General features: G+C 44.1%; 1 protein-coding gene across 1 annotated transcript; it reads left to right on the top strand.

Moving 5' to 3' along the window:
* The first annotated feature begins 1,467 nt into the window (after nt 1-1,467).
* Nucleotides 1,468-17,332, top strand: LY6G6C (lymphocyte antigen 6 family member G6C). The gene is made up of 4 exons (XM_040323515.1): nt 1,468-1,574; nt 2,125-2,195; nt 12,569-12,679; nt 16,631-17,332. Exons 2-4 carry the CDS (start codon nt 2,147-2,149, stop codon nt 16,825-16,827), a joined length of 357 nt encoding a protein of 118 aa, XP_040179449.1. The 5' UTR covers nt 1,468-1,574; nt 2,125-2,146; the 3' UTR covers nt 16,828-17,332.
* Nucleotides 17,333-21,529: the final 4,197 nt, after the last annotated feature.

Below are 21,529 nucleotides of genomic sequence, written 5' to 3'. Positions count from 1 at the left end.
AGACTGGATCAACTCAGTGTCATCAGCCGATGGAAAACGGGTCACAGCAGTACAAAACGGACTCCACTCCTGTGATGAATAGGAGAAGTACAGACAAAAAAGCTTTGCCTATACTCCTCCTTAAAGGCCTCATTTAACCACTTAAGGACCCTTTCACGCCGATATAAGTCTGCAGAATGGCATGGCTGGGCACATCCACGTACCTGTACGTGGCCCTTTAAGCCCAGCCGTGGGGTCGCGCGCGTGCACGCCACCCTGTCCGAAGCTCCGTGGCCGAGGGACCCGATCACCGCTGGAGTCCCGCGATCGGTCCCCGGAGCTGAAGAACGGGAAGAGCTGTGTGTAAACACAGCTTCCCCGTTCTTCACTGTGGCGCCGTCATTGATCGTGTGTTCCCTTTTATAGGGAAACACAATCAATGACGTCACACCTACAGCCACACCTCCCTACAGTTAGAAACACAAATGAGGTCACACTTAACCCCTTCAGCGCCCCCTTGTGGTTAACTCCCAAATAGTATTTTTAATGCATTTTTTGCTGTGAAAATGACAATGGTCCCAAAAATGTGTCAAAATTGTCCGAAGTGTCGGCCATAATGTCGCAGTCACGAAAAAAATCGCTAATCGCCGCCATTAGTAGTAAAAAAAAAAAAATAATAAAAATGCAATAAAACTATCCCCTATTTTGTAAACGTTATAAATTTTGCGCAAACCAATCGATAAACGCTTATTGCGATTTTTTTTTACCAAAAATAGGTAGAAGAATAAATATCGGCCTAAACTGAGGAAAACATATTTTTTTATATATTTTTGGGGGATATTTATTATAGCAAAAAGTAAAAAATATTGCATTTTTTTCAAAATTGTCGCTCTATTTTTGTTCATAGCGCAAAAAATAAAAACCGCAAAGGTGATCAAATACCACCAAAAGAAAGCTCTATTTGTGGGAAAAAAAGGACGCCAATTTTGTTTGGGAGCCACGTTGCACGACCGCGCAATTGTCAGTTAAAGCGACGCAGTGCCGAATCGCAAAAACTGGCCAGGTCCTTTAGCTGCCTAAGTGGTTAAACAGCCGTAAAAAAAAAAAAAACGCATTTACATGTTTTTTTTCATTTACTGAATGCAGCTGCATTGTTTTCAGTTGAGACATTAACGCTGGTGCGTTCAGATCTAAAACACAAAATCAAAATGTCTATGTACATGTATGCCAGATGCAGATTTGACTTACTGATCATTAGGCAGGAATGCTTGTGCTATACAAAATAAAAACATGCATAATAGGATCAGCAAAAATGACATGCCCATGTGAATGTAGCCTAATAGAGCTGAGGAACTACAAGAGCCTGCGCTCCAGGAATCATGTACGTAAAAGCAGTAATAACCTAACAGCCAGTGAACAGGATTCATGATCCCCTGTGCTTGTCACTCTCTGCTGCTCTCACAACAGAGCTAGACAGGTGTGGCATTCTAGGGAGTAACTTGATCCACTTTCTCCTCCCCTGAAATAGAGGTATATAGAGGGGTTTATATAGCTATGTGCAGTCTGTAAGAGGTCGAAGTCTCTGAGAATAATTGGTATTTTTTTTTCTTCTGTTTCAACTTTCATAATGTTTCTTTTAACCTTTTTTTTTTTCAAAATGCTATTTCATCCACCTGCTTTGGAAATTCAAGACTTTTATTTTTTGTAATTTTTTTTCTTAATTGTTAAAACCTTGCGATCTACCGGTATTTAAATTTTTGATTTATTTTTAATTTATGATTTATACTCTAAGCCCCCACTTTTTATATTTTTACTTTTTATGCTATAAGCTTTGTGCAAAGATTTTCCAAAGTGCAGCATATGTTACTGACTAGTCTGATTTGGGGGTTTCAGAGTCAGATTAGTGAAATATTCCTTTTTTTTTTCTTTTCTATTTTTTCTGCATTTTTCATCGTTGGCAAAGCCTGTCTGTGTCTCTTCCTGCCAACGCCTCTCGTGTTTTTCTTCTAGCTTCAGGGATATGGATGTGCCCATCCCAGCTGTGCTGTTCTCTTTCATGTACCTCTTGGCTATCTCTGTGCTCTACTAGGCACTCCAATATGAAGGATGTGTTAGTGAAAACCTTTTGTTATTGTTCCTTTCTAGAGATACTCGAAAGTCTAGAACCATGAAGGTGATCTTATGTTTAACGTTTGCTGTCGGACTGATTGCAGTAGGTAAGTAGTGACTTTTTTTTTGCAATACTGATCCTGGAGGGAGAGGGGGTTGTGGTTGTTTTTTTTTTTTTTTAATTATTATTTATTATTAATTTTTTTATGGCTTTTTCTTTGTTGTGCTTGGGTGTGTCTCCCGTGTATCGCTATAAGGACCTCTTCACATTTTTTTAATTATTATTTATTATTATTTTTTTTTATGCCTTTTTCTTTGTTGTGCTTGGGTGTGTATCACTATAAGGACCTCTTCACATTTCTCCTGTCTCTTGTTGTGAAATACATGTCATTTTACTACATGAAATGCATTTTGTGCAAACCCCAAGCCTTTCCTCTGTGGATCATTCACATCTACGCACTTTAAAGGGGTGGTTCACCCTAAAAACTACTTTTTTTTATTAGACTGGCCCCCCACATTACAATACGATTAAGGCTATTATTTTTTTTTTGATGCTGTACATACCTTTGTACAGCATATTCACCCGTGGCTTCGGGGTTGCGAGTCCCGCGGGAGTGGGCGTTCCTAACATGTCTGTGATTGACATTTTGACCAAAAACGAGCTCCCCCCGTCGCGTAAGCCGCGTCACGATTGGCGAAAGGAGCCGAACGGCGATGCGCATGCGCAGTATAGCGCCGACTCGCCGTTCGGCTCCTTTCGCCAACCGTGACGCGGCTTTCGCGATGGGGGGGAGCTCGTTTTTGGTCAAAATGTATTTGCCATAATTTGTTTAATATAATCCTTCCTGTTTGCATGGGCCCCATACACTCTACTGCGTTTAACTTAAGGGCTCTTTCACACGGGACGTGATGATCCGCCCCGTGAACCTCCGCTTGCTCAGCGGGGATCGCTCCACTGATCCCCGCTGAGCCGGCGGATGACAGGGCGGTCCCCACACACACTGTGCAGGGACCGCCCTGTCAGATCTCCGCTCTCTTCTATGGGGGGATCGGATGAACACGGATCGTCTGTCCGTGTTCACCCGATCCGATCCGCAGATGGATGGGAAAATAGGGTTTTCCTCCGTCTGCAGAATCGGAGGATTGCGGACCCGGATGAGATCGGCTGACACCTGCAATCTCATAGGGATCAATGTATGTCCCTTTTTCATCGGTAAACGGATGGATGAAAAAGCGGACATACGGTCCGCATGTGTTAAAGAGCCCTTAAGGCCCTTACACACGGTCAGACTTTTTGCCAACAAATTTTTAAAATCTGCAAGTTTTCAAGTTTGTCCGATCGTGTGTACGCTCCATCGGACCAACTTTTTCGGGTTTCATCGAACAAAAAGTTCGGTCTGCAAACGGACAAACTTTTCGGCAACAAAAGTCCGATGGTGCCTAGTTCGACCGTGTGTACAGCAAGCCATCAGACTTTTTTACAAAGTGCAAATACGCATGCTCAGAACCAATGTTAAAATCAACCAACAATAGCAGAAGTTAACCAAAGGGTGGCGGTAAAGAGCAGAAAAAACACGTGATGTTGGGAACGTTTTAGAAAAGTTTGCAGAAAAGTCCGAGCGTGTGTATGCTATGGGTGTGACCGGACAACTCCCTTCAGGCAAAAATTCAAGGGAAAGTTTGTTTGCTGTCCGACCGTGTGTACGAGGCTTTACTGTTAAATAATGTGTTGTGTGTGTGTGTTTGTTTTTTTTAATACAACTTTGGCACAGGTTACTCATTGTTTTAAATAGTACTATTACTCATGTGCGACATGTACTGGCTGAAATTTTTTTATTTTTTTGATGTGTTGTGCCTTCAAGGGCCATTTTGATTACAATGGCAGTGCAGGAAAAACTATCCAAAGCAGGTGTCCAAGCACGAGTTTAAAAAATAAAATAAAATAAAGCCCAGCGTTGTGATACATTAGTAGCCAATTTAACCATATGCAAACTTTTTATATAAAAAGAACGATTTGTTTGTATCACAACTATTCAACCAGAGAAAATTAGTGTGTGTTGAGTATGTCTGTCTGTTAAAGAACGGAATAGACTGCGTCATTAAACATAGTGAGACTACTAAATATAGTCCATAATCCTATTTTTTCAGAATATAGTACACCTGTTTTGCCTTGTTCTGTTATGCATGAACAGACTCCATAGTACTTGGTAACTATAGGAAAATTCTGTAATAATATTTAACATGCTGCATCAGGACTCTATGGTGGAAGAACATTTCCTGTTGTGCTTCAAAAGGCTCTTCGGGCACAGTGGAACAAAGATTGGGTGATGGAACACAATATGCAGATTTGACCATTTTGATTTTAGTACTCTGCATTAGAATACATATTTTAATTTTTTTATTAGGTGGGTTTGTTTTAACCTCTTTTGGGATATGCTTATTTTTACCAAAGCAGGTGGCCAAGCCAGCTTTTACACATACCGGTACAACGTCAAAAACGCCGAAATCTCCTTGGTACCGTTTTTATAGATAAATTGGCACTATCAACTCACTCTGCTAGTCTCACAGTGTGTCACAATCCGTGTCTCACAATCCTTATCAACTCGCTCTGTTAGTCTCACAATCTGTGCCTTAAAGTCCCGCCCCCAAGGGGAAATCTTTGTATTGTATCTAAGTTAGGGGTGTTGGCCATTGCATAGCAGACCTTTTTCGAAACCTCCATTTCTTTGATACCGACTCTGCTAGTCTTGGAGTCACCAGTTTTCTGCCCTTCTCACCCTGTTATGATGCATGATGTACTAGTCACCACACCCATCCACTTATATTACATGGTGGCCATCTTCCTCATTACTACGTTTTGTTACGAATGGCAGTTAGAATAATGTTTTTGCAAATGTTGCACAACAGTACTTCTTTTGTAATGTATTTCGGGGTGTAAAGAACAAATACTACAAATTATTGTGTATGCATGACCGTTGCACCTTATTAGTCTGTATCCTGGTTATATCTGCTTGCCACTGCACACCAGCACTTTGCTGGTTTTGTATGTATGATGTGCAGTAGGGGCTTGGATGAGTGATGACTAAACATAGCTTACAAATCTGCAACAGGGACTGGACAGTGATCTTCCCCTTGGCCATAGGTGTGTGCACAGGTTGTGCCGGGTGTGCCTGGGCACACCCTAATCACCCCATGTGGTGTCAATTCCTCCTGCTTTTTGGCACCCCCCCCCCCCCTGCAGTGCTGCCTGCTTCCCTCCTCTTCCACGACTGCTGAGGGGGATGTTTTAAAAAACCCTGGTGGAGATTACCTGGGAAGCATAGGGATTACTCTGACAACAAAAGGGTCATAACAGTTTAGGGTCGTTGTCCTGATGGAAGGTGAACCTCCTCCCCCAGTCTCAAGTCTTTTGCAGATTCGAACATGTTTTCTTCTAAGATTGCCCTGTATTTGGCTCCATCCATCTTCCCATCAACTCTGACCAGCTTCCCTGTCCCTGCTGAAGAAAAGCATCCCACAACATGATGCTGCCACCACCATGTTTCAAGATGGGGATGATGTGTTCAGGGTGATGTGCAGTGTTAAGCCTCGTACACACAATCGGATTTTCCGACAGGAATTGTGTGATGGCAGGGTTTTGTTGGAAAATCTGACCGTTTTGTATGCTCCATCGGACAATTGTCGGATATAAAGTATGCTTTAAAAATTTTCAACAAACGAATGTGATGTCGGATTATTCGATCGTGTGTAAACAAGTTTGTCGAAAAAAAATCCAAAGTACAAACACGCATGCTCAGAAGCAATTATAACCATAGCACAACATTACCAGAAGTTGCCCAGGGGGTGGTGCTAAAGAGCTGAAAAACTACATAGTTTTGTATTTGTTGGCTGACAACGTTTTGCCATCTGTATGCAGAACAAGTTCACGGCCAACGCCCTTCGGACAAAAGTCCTACGCTTTGTCCGATGCAAATCCGATCATGTGTAGGAGGCTTAAGTTTTTCTCCACATATAGCGTTTTGCTTTTAGGCCAAAACTTAAAATGTTGGTCTCATCTGACTAGAGCACCTTCCTACACATGTTTGCTGTGTCCCCCACATGGCTTCTCACAAACTGCAAACAGGACATCTTATGGCTTTTTTTCAACAATTGCTTTCTTCTTGCCACTCTTCCATAGAGGCCAGATTTGTGGAGTACATGACTAATAGTTGTCCTGTGGACAGATTCTCCCACCTGAGCTGTGGATCTTTGCAGCTCCTTCAGCGTTACCATGGGCCTCTTGGCTGCTTCTCTGATTAATGCCCTCCTTGCCAGTTTAGATGGACGGCCATGTCTTGGTAGGTTTGCAGTTGTGTCATACTCTTTCCATTTTCGGATGATGGATTGAACGGTGCTCCGTAAGATGTTTAAAGCTTGGGATATTTTTTTTATAACCTAACCCAGCTTTAAACTTCTCCAAAACGTTATCCCTGACCTGTCTGGTGTGTTCCTTGTCCTTTATGATAATGTTTGTTCACTAAGGTTCTCTAACAAACCTCTGAGGGCTCCACAGAACAGCTGTATTTATACTGCAATTAAATTGCACACAGGTGGACTTTATTTACCAATTAGGTGACATCTGAAGACAATTGGTTCCACTAGATTTTAGTTAGGGGTATCAGAGTAAAGGGGGCTGAATACAAATGCACACCACACTTTTCACATATTTATTTGTAAAAAAAATTGAAAACCATTTATCATTTTCCTTCCACTTCACAATTATGTGCCACTTTGTGTTGGTCTATCACAGGCATGTCCAAAGTCCGGCCCGCGGGCCAATCGCGGCCCGCGCTCCGGTTTCGGACGGCCCGCCTGGTCATTTTGACATGTATGTCTTTTGTGGCCCCCAACGGATCCCCAAGCGCCAGGGGCCACAAAAGAAATGAATGCTGGCTGCCTTGGAGGAGGTGGGACGAGCGCCGTGCATACAGGAGTATTTCCTGTTTACACGGCAACAGGAAGTACCGTCTCCTGCGCTGCCATTGGACGACTTTTCTGTCCATCACAGGAGGCAGGACTTTCGATTAAAGAGGCAGCCGATAAAACAGGAAATTCTCCTGTATGTTTGTCGGCGCTCGTCCCGCCTCCTCCCTGTCTCCTCCAAGGCTGCAATGGTGAGTCTGTATTCATGGCAAGGGGGGGAATGTATTCATGGCAAGGGGGGGAATATATTCATGGCAAGGGGGGGTGATATATTCATGGCAAGGGGGGGTGATGTATTCATGGCAAGGGGGGGTGATGTATTCATAGCAAGGGGGGTGTTGTATTCATGGCAAGGGGGGGTGATGTATTCATGGCAAAGGGGGTGATGTATTCATGGCAAAGGGGGTGATGTAATCATGGCAAGGGGGGGTGATGTATTCATGGCAAAGGGGGTGATATATTCATGGCAAGGGGGGGTGATGTATTCATGGCAAGGGGGGGTGATGTATTCATAGCAAGGGGGTGTTGTATTCATGGCAAGGGGGGGTGATGTATTCATGGCAAAGGGGGGTGATATATTCATGGCAAGGGGGGGTGATGTATTCATGGCAAGGGGGGGGGATGTATTCATAGCAAGGGGGTGTTGTATTCATGGCAAGGGGGGGGGTGATGTATTCATGGCAAAGGGGGTGATGTATTCATGGCAAGGGGGGGTGATGTATCCATGGCAAAGGGGGGTGATATATTCATGGCAAGGGGGGGTGATGTATTCATGGCAAGGGGGGGTGATGTATTCATAGCAAGGGGGTGTTGTATTCATGGCAAGGGGGGGTGATGTATTCATGGCAAAGGGGGTGATGTATTCATGGCAAGGGGGGGTGATGTATTCATGGCAAAGGGGGGTGATGTATTCATGGCAAGGGGGTGATGTATTCATGGCAAGAGGGGGTGATGTAATCATGGCAAGGGGGGGTGATGTATTCATGGCAAAGGGGGGTGATGTATTCATGGCAAGGGGGGGTGATGTATTCATGGCAAGGGGGGGTGATGTATTTATGGCAAGGGGGGGGTGATGTATTTATGGCAAGGGGGGGTGATGTATTCATTGCAAGGGCGGGTGTTGTATTCATGGCAAGGGGGTGATGTATTCATGGCAAGAGGGGGTGATGTAATAATGGCAAGGGGGGGTGATGTATTCATGGCAAGGGGGGTGATGTATTCAGAGCAATGGGGGTGCTGCATTCAGGGCAATGGGGGTGCTGCATTCAGGGCAATGGGGGTGCTGCATTTATGGCACTTGTGAGGCTGTATTGATGGCACTTGTGAGGCTGTATTGATTCACAGTTACTTTATTTAAAATATAAGATTTTTTTTTTTAAAGTGAAGGTGCGTAATTATTATACACCGATAAATACGGTATATCCAAATAACACGCCTGAGCTCATCTCTTTACCACACACAGCCACAAAGGCAAGACAATTCTTGTTGGGCAGTGTATTAGTTGCTCGGATGAACACACTTAGACCGAATTTTAATGGTTCACAGAATGTCGGGCAAAATGGTCGGCCCTCACGCATGTTCACTTCATCAACTCTGGCCCTCTTTGAAAAAAGTTTGGACACCCCTGGTCTATCACATAAAATACATTTACGTTTTTGGTTGTAACATGACAAAATGTGTAAAATTTCACAAGGTATGAATACTGTTTCAAGCCACAATATTTGCCCTTAAAACTTGTCATTTGTTTGGTAACCTGAGTGCTCAGGGTGTCCTTACCTTATCGCCAGAGGGGCAAAGAGAAGTCATGCCAAGATTACATTGAGGGATGTAATCAAGAATCCCTTTTAGCAATAGGTCATGTGGTTTAATGCTCTCATAATGTAAACATGGTATTGTATAACCATCAATGAGACGTTAATTTATAGGGCAAATATTTGCTCTGTCAACAGTGGAAATTCTGACAGAGAGGCTACTTACTCAATAAAATGCTTTTAGAAGGGTAGAGAGGGTCATCGTAGATAAGGCTAAGAGCGTAGAAAATTGGTGTGCGTGTTGGAGGTGTAGGGTAATCGGCACCAGAGCACAGTATAGGCGATAGAAGGAAATATACTATACATAATGTAACACGCACCTGTACTCTTCTAATCAGCCTATACTGCTTGGGGACATACTACATCTACATACATCAGTGATGAAGGTCTTGGTGTATTTTGAGGTGTAATGGACTCATTCACAACTTCATCTTTTTTCCTAAAAGTTTAATCGGACATGCAGTTTAGCATATACAAGTATTTTTTTAATGCACATATATGCTATCACTCATCTCAAAGCGCTGCCACATGAGTACAGATACTATTGAATCACCGGGCTTTGGACTTCCCATGTGACAGCGCTGATTGGGCCGGTGCTGTCCCACACACGTCTCCATTTCTGGAAGTACTAGGCATTTTCCATTTCCGGTTCATTGAACAGAGCAAAATACAGGTTCTCTTAAAAGAAACGCTGCTTATTTGTCTTTCACCTAGCCAAACTCAATTTCTGCCTCTCATCACCACTGAAGCCCTCTGTAATGAATTATGGCTTCCAGATATCGAGGGAGGGACCATCTATCTCCCTATGTGGCAAAAGGGGTGCCCTGGCCTGACCTCATCCAACACCAGTTGAAACTAAAATTTCAACAGACTATGGGCCAGATTCTCTAAGAATCTGCGTTGGCGTAGTGTAAGCCATTTACACTCCGCCACCGCAACTTACGGGAGAAAGTGCCGTATTCCCCAAACACTTGCTCCGTAATTTGCGGCGGCGTAGTGTAAATGGCCCGGCGTATGGCCGCGTAATTCGAAGGGGGCGGCTTGCATTCAAATTAAGCGCGCCCCCGCGCCGATTGAACTGCGCATGCGCCGGGCTGAAAAATAGCCCAGTGCGCATGCTCCAGCTCACGACGGAAAACGTCAATGACGCCGACGTGTGCGTCATTGACGTAAAGTCGTATTCAAGAACGACTTAGGAAAACGACGTAACCGACGGAAAAAGACGACGCGGACCCGACGCCATACTTAACATGGAATACGGCGGACTGGCGTAAGGTTACCCCTCATATAGCAGTGGTAACCTTACGCTTACGGAAACGACGTAAGCGAAGAGGACGCAACGCAAATTCGTTTGGGAATCGGCGTATCAGGCTCATTTGCATAGTCAAATGAGACCTGAACGTAAACGCCACCTAGCGGCCGGCGTTGCATTACATCTAAGATCCGACGGTGTAAGTGACTTACACCTGACGGATCTTGGCCGTATCTATGCAAAAATGATTCTAGGAATCACTCGCATAGATACCCGGGCTCAGAAACAGAGATACGACGGTGTTTCCTGAGATACACCGTGGTAACTCTTCTGAGAATCTGGCCCAGGGATGATAAGATAAGGAGGTGGTGGTGAATTTTACAGGGCACAGTGGCGACAATGGGCACAGTGGCGACAATTAAAGGGCACAGTGACATCAATGGGTACAGTGGTGACAATTAAAGGGCACAGTGGTGACAATTGGCACAGTGGCGACAATTGATGGGCACAGTGGCTGCGTTTGATGGCATGGCACAGTGGTGACAATTGATAGCACAGTGGCTGCGTTTAATGGCATAGTGACTGCATTTGATGGCATGGAACAGTGGTGACAATTGATGGCACAGTGGCTGCGTTTGATGGCATGGCACAGTGGCTGCGTTTGATGGCATGGCACATTGGCTGCGTTTGATAGCATGGCACAGTGGCTGCGTTTGATGGCATGGCACAGTGGCTGCGTTTGATGGCATGGCACAGTGGCTGCGTTTGATGGCATGGCACAGTGGCTGCGTTTGATGGCATGGCACAGTGGTGCGAATTGATGGCACAGTGAGGCTGCAATTTATTTTTTTATTTTTTTTGTTTGTGCTTTTAGCATTTTAGGGACGTAGTTGGATCTATATTCTACAAGAGAATGAGTCAACTGTTTTGGTAGAATGATGATGATAATCCCTTTAAAGCATAAGCTGTTGACACATACGCTTTTGGCTATTTGCTAGCTCTGTTGCTTTAGTAGTTTGTTTTGGAGCTTTAAAGTTGACATTTATTCTACTTGTATTTCACCTTCCCTGGTTCCCCCCCATCTTCTTAACATGCTAGTGGATTATGTAAAATAAAAACCTTACTGTTTACATACCTTATTTTAGATTTGGTGATGTCATCACTAGGTCTCTGTTCTTTTGTATGCAATTCAGACAGATCGTTGTCAGTAGGAGGGGACAACAGGAAGCTCCATGTAGCATAAAAATGTCACCGCACCCTTTCACAGTAACTCCTCTCAAGAGTCCTTGGTGCAAGTAATGGGCTGGTTCTTGGGAAGGGTTATGCAAACATCAAAATACCTTGATAGGTTGGTGGGCCTACTTAGGAGGACTGCAGTTGCCTAAAGACACCTTAATGTAATGCTCACATATGATACCAAGCCTCCATGATTAAAAGAACTGAAATCCAATGAGTGTAAGGGACAGGAAGGCTGGGGAGGATGCAAAAGATGTTGGGGCAGATTCAGGTAGCTTTTACGTCGGCGTATCTCCAGATACGCCGCCGTAATTTGAAATCTGCGCCGGCGTATCGTTACGCCGATTCTCAAAGGCAGATACGCTAAAAAAATAGGCTTCCTCCGCCGACGTAACTTGAATGCGGCGGCGTATAATTGTGTGCAATATTACGTTGGCCGCTAGGGGCGCTTCCGTTGTTTTCGGCGTAGAATATGCAAATTACCTAGTTACGTCGATTCACGAACGTACGTGCGCCCGGCGGTAGTTTTTTTCATCGTTTGCGTAAGGCTTTTTCGGCGTAACGTTGCTCCTGCTATTAGGTGGCGCAGCTAATGTTAAGTATGGACGTCGTTCCCGCCTCAAAATTTGAATTTTTTACGTTGTTTGCGTAAGTCGTTCGTGAATAGGGCTGGACGTAATTTACGTTCACGTCGAAAGCAATGACGATTTGCGTCGGAATTTCGAGCATGCGTACTGGGATTCTTTCTTAATTTAAATAAAACACCCCCCCCTCATCATCTTTTGAATTATGCGCGCTTACGCCGGCCCCATTTACGCTACGCCGCCGTAAGTTACGAGGCAAGTGCTTTGTGAATACAGCACTTGCCTCTCAAACTTACGGCGGCGCAGCGTAAATACGAAGCTCTCTCTGACTTGCTGCAGGTTCCAGTACATACTGTAAGAAGCTTACAGCATGCAGTAAAAACAGTAAGCTTTTGCATTACAAGAGGAAGCTGTGCAAGACTGAAGGTAAGACGGGGGGGTTCAGTTTTAAAATGCGAAGAATCTGCTGCCTAATAGGATTGACAGGAACGCCAACGCCAATTTAACATCGAATGCTCATGTTCAATGCATGCATGTTCTCTTATGGCAAGTCATTCCAGAATGTTTTACTAAAGCTGTCCCCAGCCCCTTTTTTGGTAGAGGTCTCAGAACTTGTAATTCTTTTCTCTTTGCAGCTTCCGCCTCCATGTGTAACATCTGTAAATTCAAGGCTCTTTCCATCTGCTTCACTGGATCGTCCACTCTAAGCTGCACTGGCAACTGCTCCACCACCAAAGCTAGCTTCGGTAATTATTATTATCTTTTTTTTAAAAGTCTATTTGTATGTCAAGCCTGGAGTGACTGACACAGACAGTGTAGTTGTAGGTCTACTGATCAGCCTTAAAGTGATAATAAAGTCTTAAAGTAAAAAAAAAAAATGTCATGCTTACCTGCCCTGTGCAGTGGATTTGCAAAGAAATATAATGAGAATAAAAAAACATAGCATGCAAAAGATAAGTATAGCAAAACAGAAATAACTACCATGCACATAATAGATGAGTGTTCAACCATCAATTGTGCCAGTTTAAATGGCATAAATCTCCCATTAGCAAGTCCAATGTCAGTTATTTATAGGCATTGTGGAGAAATTCGTCTTCAGAATTCATAGTAGTGGAACTAAAACCTTAGGCCCCATACACACGGGAGGATTTATCTGCGGATACGGTCCAGCGGATCAGCTCCAGTGGACAAATCCGGTCGTCTGTACGGCCTAGCGGATATTTATCCGCGGAGATTCGTCCAGCCGATCGATTTCAAGCGGATAGAAATTTCTTAGCATGCTAAGAAATCTATCCGTTTGAATCGTGTCCAGCGGATTGATCCAGTCGTCTGTACAGACTCACCAGATCAATCCGTTCGCTCCCATCCCTCGCATACGTCGTAATGATTCGACGCATGCGTGGAAGTAGTTACCTTCCAGCGTCGCGATCGTCATGGCGACGTCACGTCACCGCAGATGTATTCCGCGCGGATTTCGATCTGATGGTGTGTACAGCCACCAGATCCAAATCCGCCAGAGGATTTATCCGCTGGAAACGGTCCGGCGGACCGTTTCCAGCGGATATCCTCTGGTGTGTACGAGGCCTAAGAGAAGGCTCTGGAAGGATCCTCATCATATTGTCAGTATCCACCCAGCTATCTGACTGACAGATGACTCTGGCTCTCTGCACATGGCTGAGAGCTAAGCCCGCTGTGCCTGCCCCCCACCAGACAGGGGCTCCAGTGAGTGCTGGAGGGGCAGAGCAGAGAGCAGTGACTGACAGTTGCTGCTCTCTGCTCCAAGCAAACCTAGAACTGAGGCATCAGCAGTCATGTGATTGGCTCAGTTCTCGAGTTAGAGGAGGACTGATGCTGCAGATATATATATATATATATATATATATATATATATACAATTTTTGGGGGGAAAACCTCACTCCTTTTTAAAGTATATCTGAAGCCAAATGTTTTTTTGTTTCAGATAAGATAGGGGGAGAGTTGATATCCTTTTTGTGTTTAGTGTTATTTGTAAGCCCACTGGCTCTAGTAACTATTATCACTGGGACTAAAAGTGAGGGGGGAAAAATATAACATCTTTAAATTGTAACCAAAAAGAATAGAGGGGAGATGTTCTGTCCGATAGGATTTCCCTCACTTTGGCGATATTCCCTCTTGCTTCCTGTTTTTTCTCTGATACAGAAGTGAAGGGAAAATCTCCCCAATGGAACACAGATGGCAAAAAGCCTGACTGGTGTTCCATCCTTTCATAACCACCTTTTTCCTCTCAAGATCTGACAGATTTACCACCCTTTATTACTCTAGCAAACATGTTTTGGCTTTAGATGCAGTTTACTTTTAAGCTCAACCCCAATCAAAACTTTCCTCTGGTTTGGAATGGGAGGGGAGAGGGTAATCCCTTATTCCCTTATGTGCTGGTAGTTTAGGAGTAGAGTATGGGGAGAAGAAAAATTTAATACTTTAGAGCAGTGGTTCTCAACCTCAGTCTTCAAGTTCCCCCAATGGGCCATGTTTTGGGAACTTCCATTAGGTAAAATAGCTCTTATCAATACCATGTCATTGATATAAAGAGGAGGTAAACCCTCATGGGTGTTACTTCCTCTTTGTTTCCCTGCAAACGTAAAGCATAATGGGCTACTTTGCATTGCATAGTAGCCCATTATGTGACACTTACCTGCAGAAGAAGCCTGTGATGTACCTGTCTTCCTCGCTAGTAGCGAGCGTCCATTCTTCACCTTTCTTCCTTCCGGGCCACGAACTCTGGCTCTGTGACTGGCTGGATTTGTGTGATGTCACTCCCGCGCACGTGCATAGGAGCCGCCTTTAACGGCATGACCCAAGATAGAAACGGCACAGCATGCCCTTTCTAACTCCGGTGCATGTGCAGAAGAAAATGGTGTACGGCGATTTGCAAATATCTACTAGACCGTGCAGGTCTGGGAGATATTTCAAGCACCTACAGGTAAGCCCTTATCTAGGCTTACCTGCAGGTTAAAGTGGTTATAAAGTAATTACAACCACTTTAAAGCAGCTGTGCAAAGTAAAGGAAAACATAGCCCGTTGGGGGTACTTGAGGATGGAGGTTGAGAACCACTGTCAGTGTCAGTTGAGGGATGGCTCTGAGTCTATTGGGGCTGCTGACATCACATCCCAGATAGCGGCACCCAGCAGTCTCTGGGCTTTTGGATGTCTATAAAAAAGAGGCATGTTATGGGTAAAAAACATGCCTAAAATTAAGGGCCCTTTCACACATACGTGTCCGTGTACGGGCTCCGTTTTGCTCAGCAGGGATCACTCCGTCGATCCCCGCTAAACAAGCAGATGACAGGTCTGTCTCTACACAATGTGCAGGGACCGACCTTTCAGAGAGCCCCTCTCCTCTATGGGGGATCAGATGAAGATGGACCGTAGAGTCACCGCTGACATCCGTCGCTCCATAGAGGTGCACGGAGCGTCCGATTAGGCCTGCCTAAAAAACTGCGGAAAAGGGGCCTAATGCCCCATACACACAATCTGAAATTCCAACAAGAAAAGTCCTATGTGAGCTTTTGGATGGAAATTTTGACCGCGTGTATGCTCCATCGGACTTTTGCTGTCGGAATTTCCACCAACAAAAGATTAAGAGCTGGTTCTCGATGGAAAAAAATTCTATCGTCTGTATGCAATTTCGATGTGCAAAAAAACACGCATGCTCAGAATCAAGCAGAAGAGCCGAACTGCCTATTGAACTTCATTGATCTCGGCTTGTCGTACGTGTTATACATCACCGCGTTCTTGACGGACGGGATCTTTTAGACAAGATTTGTGTGACCGTGTGTATGCAACACAAGTTTGAGCCAAAATTGAGCCAAAATTCCATCAGAAATAATCCACGGTTTTCTTGTCGGAATTTCCGATTGTGTGTACGCGGCATAAGTGGGCAGATATAGGGGTAGATCCACGTACAACGGCACATTATTGCGCCGGGCGTAGCGTATCTAGGATAGACTACGCCGCTGTAACTTACTTTTTTATGTAAATACTTCGTGACCCGACGTAAACAACGTTTTTTTTTAACTGCGCATGCGCCGTCCCTGGGGGTATCCCAGTGCGCATGCTCGAAATTTAAGCGGAACAAGCCAATGCTTACGACGGTGACGTCATTCTACACAAATTCCTATTTGCGAACGACTTACGCAAACGACTTAAAAAATTCAAAATTGTACGCGGGAACGACAGCCATACTTAACATTGAGTACGCCACCATATAGCACCTTAACTATACGCCGGAAAAAGCTGAACGAAAACGATGTAAAAAAATGTGCCGGGCCGACGTACGTTCGTGGATCGCCGTAACTAGCTAATTTGCATACTCGACGCGGATTTCGACGGGAACGCCACCTAGCGGCCGTGGAAAAATTGCAGCTTAGATCCGACGGCGTACTAAGACGTAGGCCTGTCGGATCGATCCCAGATGCCGTTGTATCTTGTTTTGTGGATACAAAACAAAGATACGACGCGGGAAATTTAAAATTAGGCCGGCGTATCAGTGCACATCACCACTGAAGACTTAGACATATGGGGAAACAAGAGGGTGCTTCAATGCACTAATCTTTGCCCAAATGGAGGTGCCATGTTTGGGTGGAATTGGCTTTTAAATATTAGTAGATGACTTTTAAAAATTCGTAGCATACTTTTAGTTCTTCTTTGTTTTTTTACAGGTACACTTTCCCTGTTCTCCAAGCTGAACTGCGACCCAAACTGCACTGCTACCACTAAAACCACGGACAATGTCTTTGGTTATGACTACAGCGTTTCATGCTGTAACACAGATCAATGCAACGCTGGCAACTCTGTCAAGATCTCCTTCTCCCTAGGGTTGGGCATGCTACTTTTGTGGCTACTGAATGCTGTGTAATCAGCTTAGCTATAGAGTCCACAGGGAGGCCTTGGGGCAATGCTGAATGTAAAAATGCTGAAGCTGCAACTTCTGACATGGCCAAGTTGTTTTCCAAGGACAATATCATACAGAAGTCCTGTACTACACAAGCAGTGACTTGGTCTCTCCTCCATGCTTACTTTGCTCTTCCCGGTGTTCCAATTTGCTTACGGCTCAATCTGCTAATGCCATTCCACATCCACAGTAGGAGGCGGTCTCTCTGTAGACTGTCTTGTGAGTATGAGGTCTTTTACGTGACTGATTCACATGGGACTTACACGTGTTTTTTTTTTTTCATTTGTTTTTTTTCCCAGTTAATGTATTTTTGATTATTAAAATTGAATACTATGATGTATAGTGAAATATAACTACAGATTTTATATACATTTTTTAATAAGCTATCAGTTTTTTAATATGCAAGTACCAACATTCTGTCTCTAGATATATTGTGGCTTGTTCCATTAAATAGAGCTCATAAAAACCCCTTTGACTCCTGGGCCTACTTTATTTTTTTTTGCTACAGGTTGTTTTCATGTGAATCCTGCCACAGGATAGCTGGCCACTTTTGGCAAGTAGAAGGTAAGTATGGATAGCAGGAGATTGGCTTATTGTTTGAAATTAGGTTAGGGTTAGGGTGGGGTCCATTGTTTGAGGATTGAGGTCAAAGTTTATGTAAACCCAAAATATGCTTAATATTTTTATAAAAAAATATAATTTAATTAACTTCATGTTTTAGGGTGACAATGATCAGGTTTCTAGCTCACAAATAGGCTCCTGCATTGTCACATAGGCTTTTAGCGGAGTTTGCAAATGGCTGTTTCAACCTACATTGTCATCAGAAGGTAACCAGCCCTGAGAATTATATCCATGCCCTTATCATAAAGTAACCAGCCCTGAGAATTATATCCATGCCCTTATCATAAAGTAACCAGCCCTGAGAATTATATCCATGCCCTTATCATCATAAAGTAACCAGCCCTGAGAATTATGTCCATGCCCTTATCATGAAGTAACCAGCCGTGAGAATTATATCCATGCCCTTATCATCATAGAGTAACCAGCCCTGAGAATTATGTCCATGCCCTTATCATCATAAAGTAACCAGCCCTGAGAATTATGTCCATGCCCTTATCATCATAAAGTAACCAGCCCTGAGAATTATATCCATGCCCTTATCATCATAAAGTAACCAGCCCTGAGAATTATATCCATGCCCTTATCATAAAGTAACCAGCCCTGAGAATTATATCCATGCCCTTATCATAAAGTAACCAGCCCTGAGAATTATATCCATGCCCTTATCATAAAGTAACCAGCCCTGAGAATTATATCCATGCCCTTATCATAAAGTAACCAGCCCTGAGAATTATATCCATGCCCTTATCATCATAAAGTAACCAGCCCTGAGAATTATATCCATGCCCTTATCATAAAGTAACCAGCCCTGAGAATTATATCCATGCCCTTATCATCATAAAGTAACCAGCCCTGAGAATTATGTCCATGCCCTTATCATCATAAAGTAACCAGCCCTGAGAATTATGTCCATGCCCTTATCATCATAAAGTAACCAGCCCTGAGAATTATATCCATGCCCTTATCATAAAGTAACCAGCCCTGAGAATTATATCCATGCCCTTATCATCATAAAGTAACCAGCCCTGAGAATTATTTCCATGCCATGTAGCTATCACTATATTGACTGACTTCAGTAAAGATGCCAAAGGAGGTCAGCAGTACTGAGATACAAAATGCGATGAGAAATTTGACCATCTTATTAATGATACACAGTGCTTTCGCAAACAAAATGGGACATCATCTACTTTTATGATTTAAAAAATGCAAGGTCAAAATTTTCAGAATGTAGTGAAATGGCAGCATGGTGTAACTCCTTCAGACACCCTACTTAAAGGGGAGGTTCACCCTAAAAACGACTTTCTAGTATTACATTGGCCCCCCACATTACAATACAATTATGCCTATTATGTTTTTTTTGTGCTGTACATACCTTGATACAGCTTATTCACCCGTGGCTTCCGGGTTTCGAGTCCCGCGGGAGTGGGCGTTCCTAACATGCTGTTGATTGACGTGATGACCAAAAACGAGCTCCCCCCCGTCGCGTAAGCTGCGTCACGATTGGCGAAAGGAGCCGAACGGCGGTGCGCAGGCGCTGTATAGCGCCGACCCGCCGTTCGGCTCCTTTCGCCAATCGTGACGCAGCTTACGCGACGGGGGGGAGCTCGTTTTTTGTCATCACGTCAATCAACAGCATGTTAGGAACGCCCACTCCCGCGGGACTCGCAAAATGGAAGCCACGGGTGAATAAGCTGTATCAAGGTATGTACAGCACAAAAAAAAACATAATAGGCATAATTGTATTGTAATGTGGGGGCCAATGTAATACTAGAAAGTCGTTTTTAGGGTGAACCTCCCCTTTAAAACGAAGTTGCCAGGTGTGTGTGTTGAACATATTGGCCAAGACCAGGGGTAGGCAACCTTTGAGAGCTACATGAAGAGACCAAAGATCACCAGGGTACAGTGTGCTCCCCCCCCTTTTTTTTTCCTTTCTTCTTCTTTTGTTAACCAACTAAAACCTCAATAAAAAGTAAGGAATGTTTGAATAAAATTCTGAAAAATATAATAATAAAAATGTAATTGTACCAATCTAAACTTTTAGCTTCAATTAAAAATTTGTCTTTCACTTCCGTTCATAGGTAGTTTCTTCAGAGAGTCTTTTTTTTTTTTATCCATAAGACTGATGCAAGGGTACAGAGAACAGGGGCCATGAGTGTGCTATGTAAAAGTAACTTGCAGCCCAGTGAACAGATTGCAGGGGTCAGGAGTTTTTACACCCTATTGCACAGCATCTCTCATGATTCATTACACCCCTTTATTCATTGCACAGCAGTACTCCCTTTAAGGCACTTTAACAAGGCACACACATTTCCTCACATTGAAATACACCAGAAATCGCTTATCCTAAGTTCCTCTACTGGCATGACTGGTTGTCCCTCCAATCGTTTCAGTTACTTGTTCCCACTCCTACTGGTGGGGAGCGGACCTGGGGAGAAGTGGCATGATGGGGGGACTGTCCTTCTTATGCAGGGGTCAGGATTAAAAGTAAAGTACAGCCTAGTGATTAGAGTGCAGGGGTCAAGAGTATAAATACCATAGTGCAAAGCACACCCTATGATTCACCCCTCCCCCCTACTTAATTTATAGCACAGCAGGACCACCATGAGGCATTGTGACAACACACACCCCTGGCCTAATTTTTCTCATATCTTTATACATACACTCTAACATTCATGCACACAGAATAACACGCGCACACACACACACCAGCCATCACTTATCTTAAAGTGATTGTAAGGGTTTGTTTTACATTTTACATATCATACTTACCTCCACTGAGCAGCTTATTTTGGACAGAGTGGCCCCAAACATCCTCTTCTGGGGTCCCCCGGGGGCTCTCGTGACTCCTCCCCGCGTCAGATAACCCCCCTATAAGAAGCGCTCTTCCGAGGGGGTTACCTTGCGGGCAGGGGCGTAACTAGAAATCACAGGGCCCCATAGCAAAATGTTGTATGGGGCCCCCCAGAGCCGCCCTAGTGTCAATGCAGCGTGACCTGTGCCCCATACAGCGTGACCTGTGCCCCATACAGCGTGACCTGTGCCCCATACAGCGCGACCTGTGCCCCATACAGCGCGACCTGTGCCCCATACAGCGCGACCTGTGCCCCATGCAGCGCGACCTGTGCCCAATGCAGCGTGACCTGTGCTCAATGCAGCGTGACCTGTGCCCCATACAGCGTGACCTGTGCCCCATACAGCGTGACCTGTGCCCCATACAGCGTGACCTGTGCCCCATACAGCGTGGCCCGTACAGGTCCTCTTCTTGGTTGATGTTTCATGTAGTCAGGTTCTTGGCTAAGAATAGAAAGTGAGAGAAACACTGGCTGTAGCTGCACTCTGTAGCTGCTGCCATGTGATACTGAAATGGTTAACAGCCATAGGAGGGAGGGAGCTGCTGAGCAGGAAGAGTTAAATAGACTGAGTCAGACAGCACTGCACTGTGGGAACTGTAGTCTTGAGGAAAGAGAGATTTTGAATAGTGTTGAGCAGAATACGCCATATTCGATTTTGCGATATATCACGAATATATAGCCGAATATTCGAGAAATATTCGCTAAATTCGAATATTCGTGATATTTTATCGAAATGATTTTTTTGCGAAATTTCGCTATTGCGAATGCGAAAATAATTGCGAAATTTCGACAACAGCGGAAGGAGCACTCTGATTGGCTCAGAATATTTGTGATATTGTATCGAAATTTCGCAAAATGCGAATGCGATATTGATGGCGAAATTTCGGAAGGAGCACTCTGATTGGCTCAGAATATTCGTGATATTTTACAATACAAAATAATTGCGAATATTCGGCAAATGCAGAAGGAGCACTCTGATTGGCTCAGAATATTCGTGATATTTTACAATACAAAATAATTGCGAAATTTCGACAAATGCGGAAGGAGCACTCTGATTGGCTCAGAATATTCGTGATATTTTACAATACAAAATAATTGCGAATATTTGGCAAATGCGGAAGGAGCACTCTGATTGGCTCAGAATATTCGTGATATTTTACAATAGAAAATAAAAAGTGTTTTGCATTGGTGGT

This window comes from Rana temporaria, chromosome 9, assembly GCF_905171775.1.
Source record: "Rana temporaria chromosome 9, aRanTem1.1, whole genome shotgun sequence".
Lineage (NCBI taxonomy): Eukaryota > Metazoa > Chordata > Amphibia > Anura > Ranidae > Rana > Rana temporaria.
Note: the sequence above shows the minus strand (reverse complement) of the source record. Positions and strands in the feature narration are given on the sequence as shown.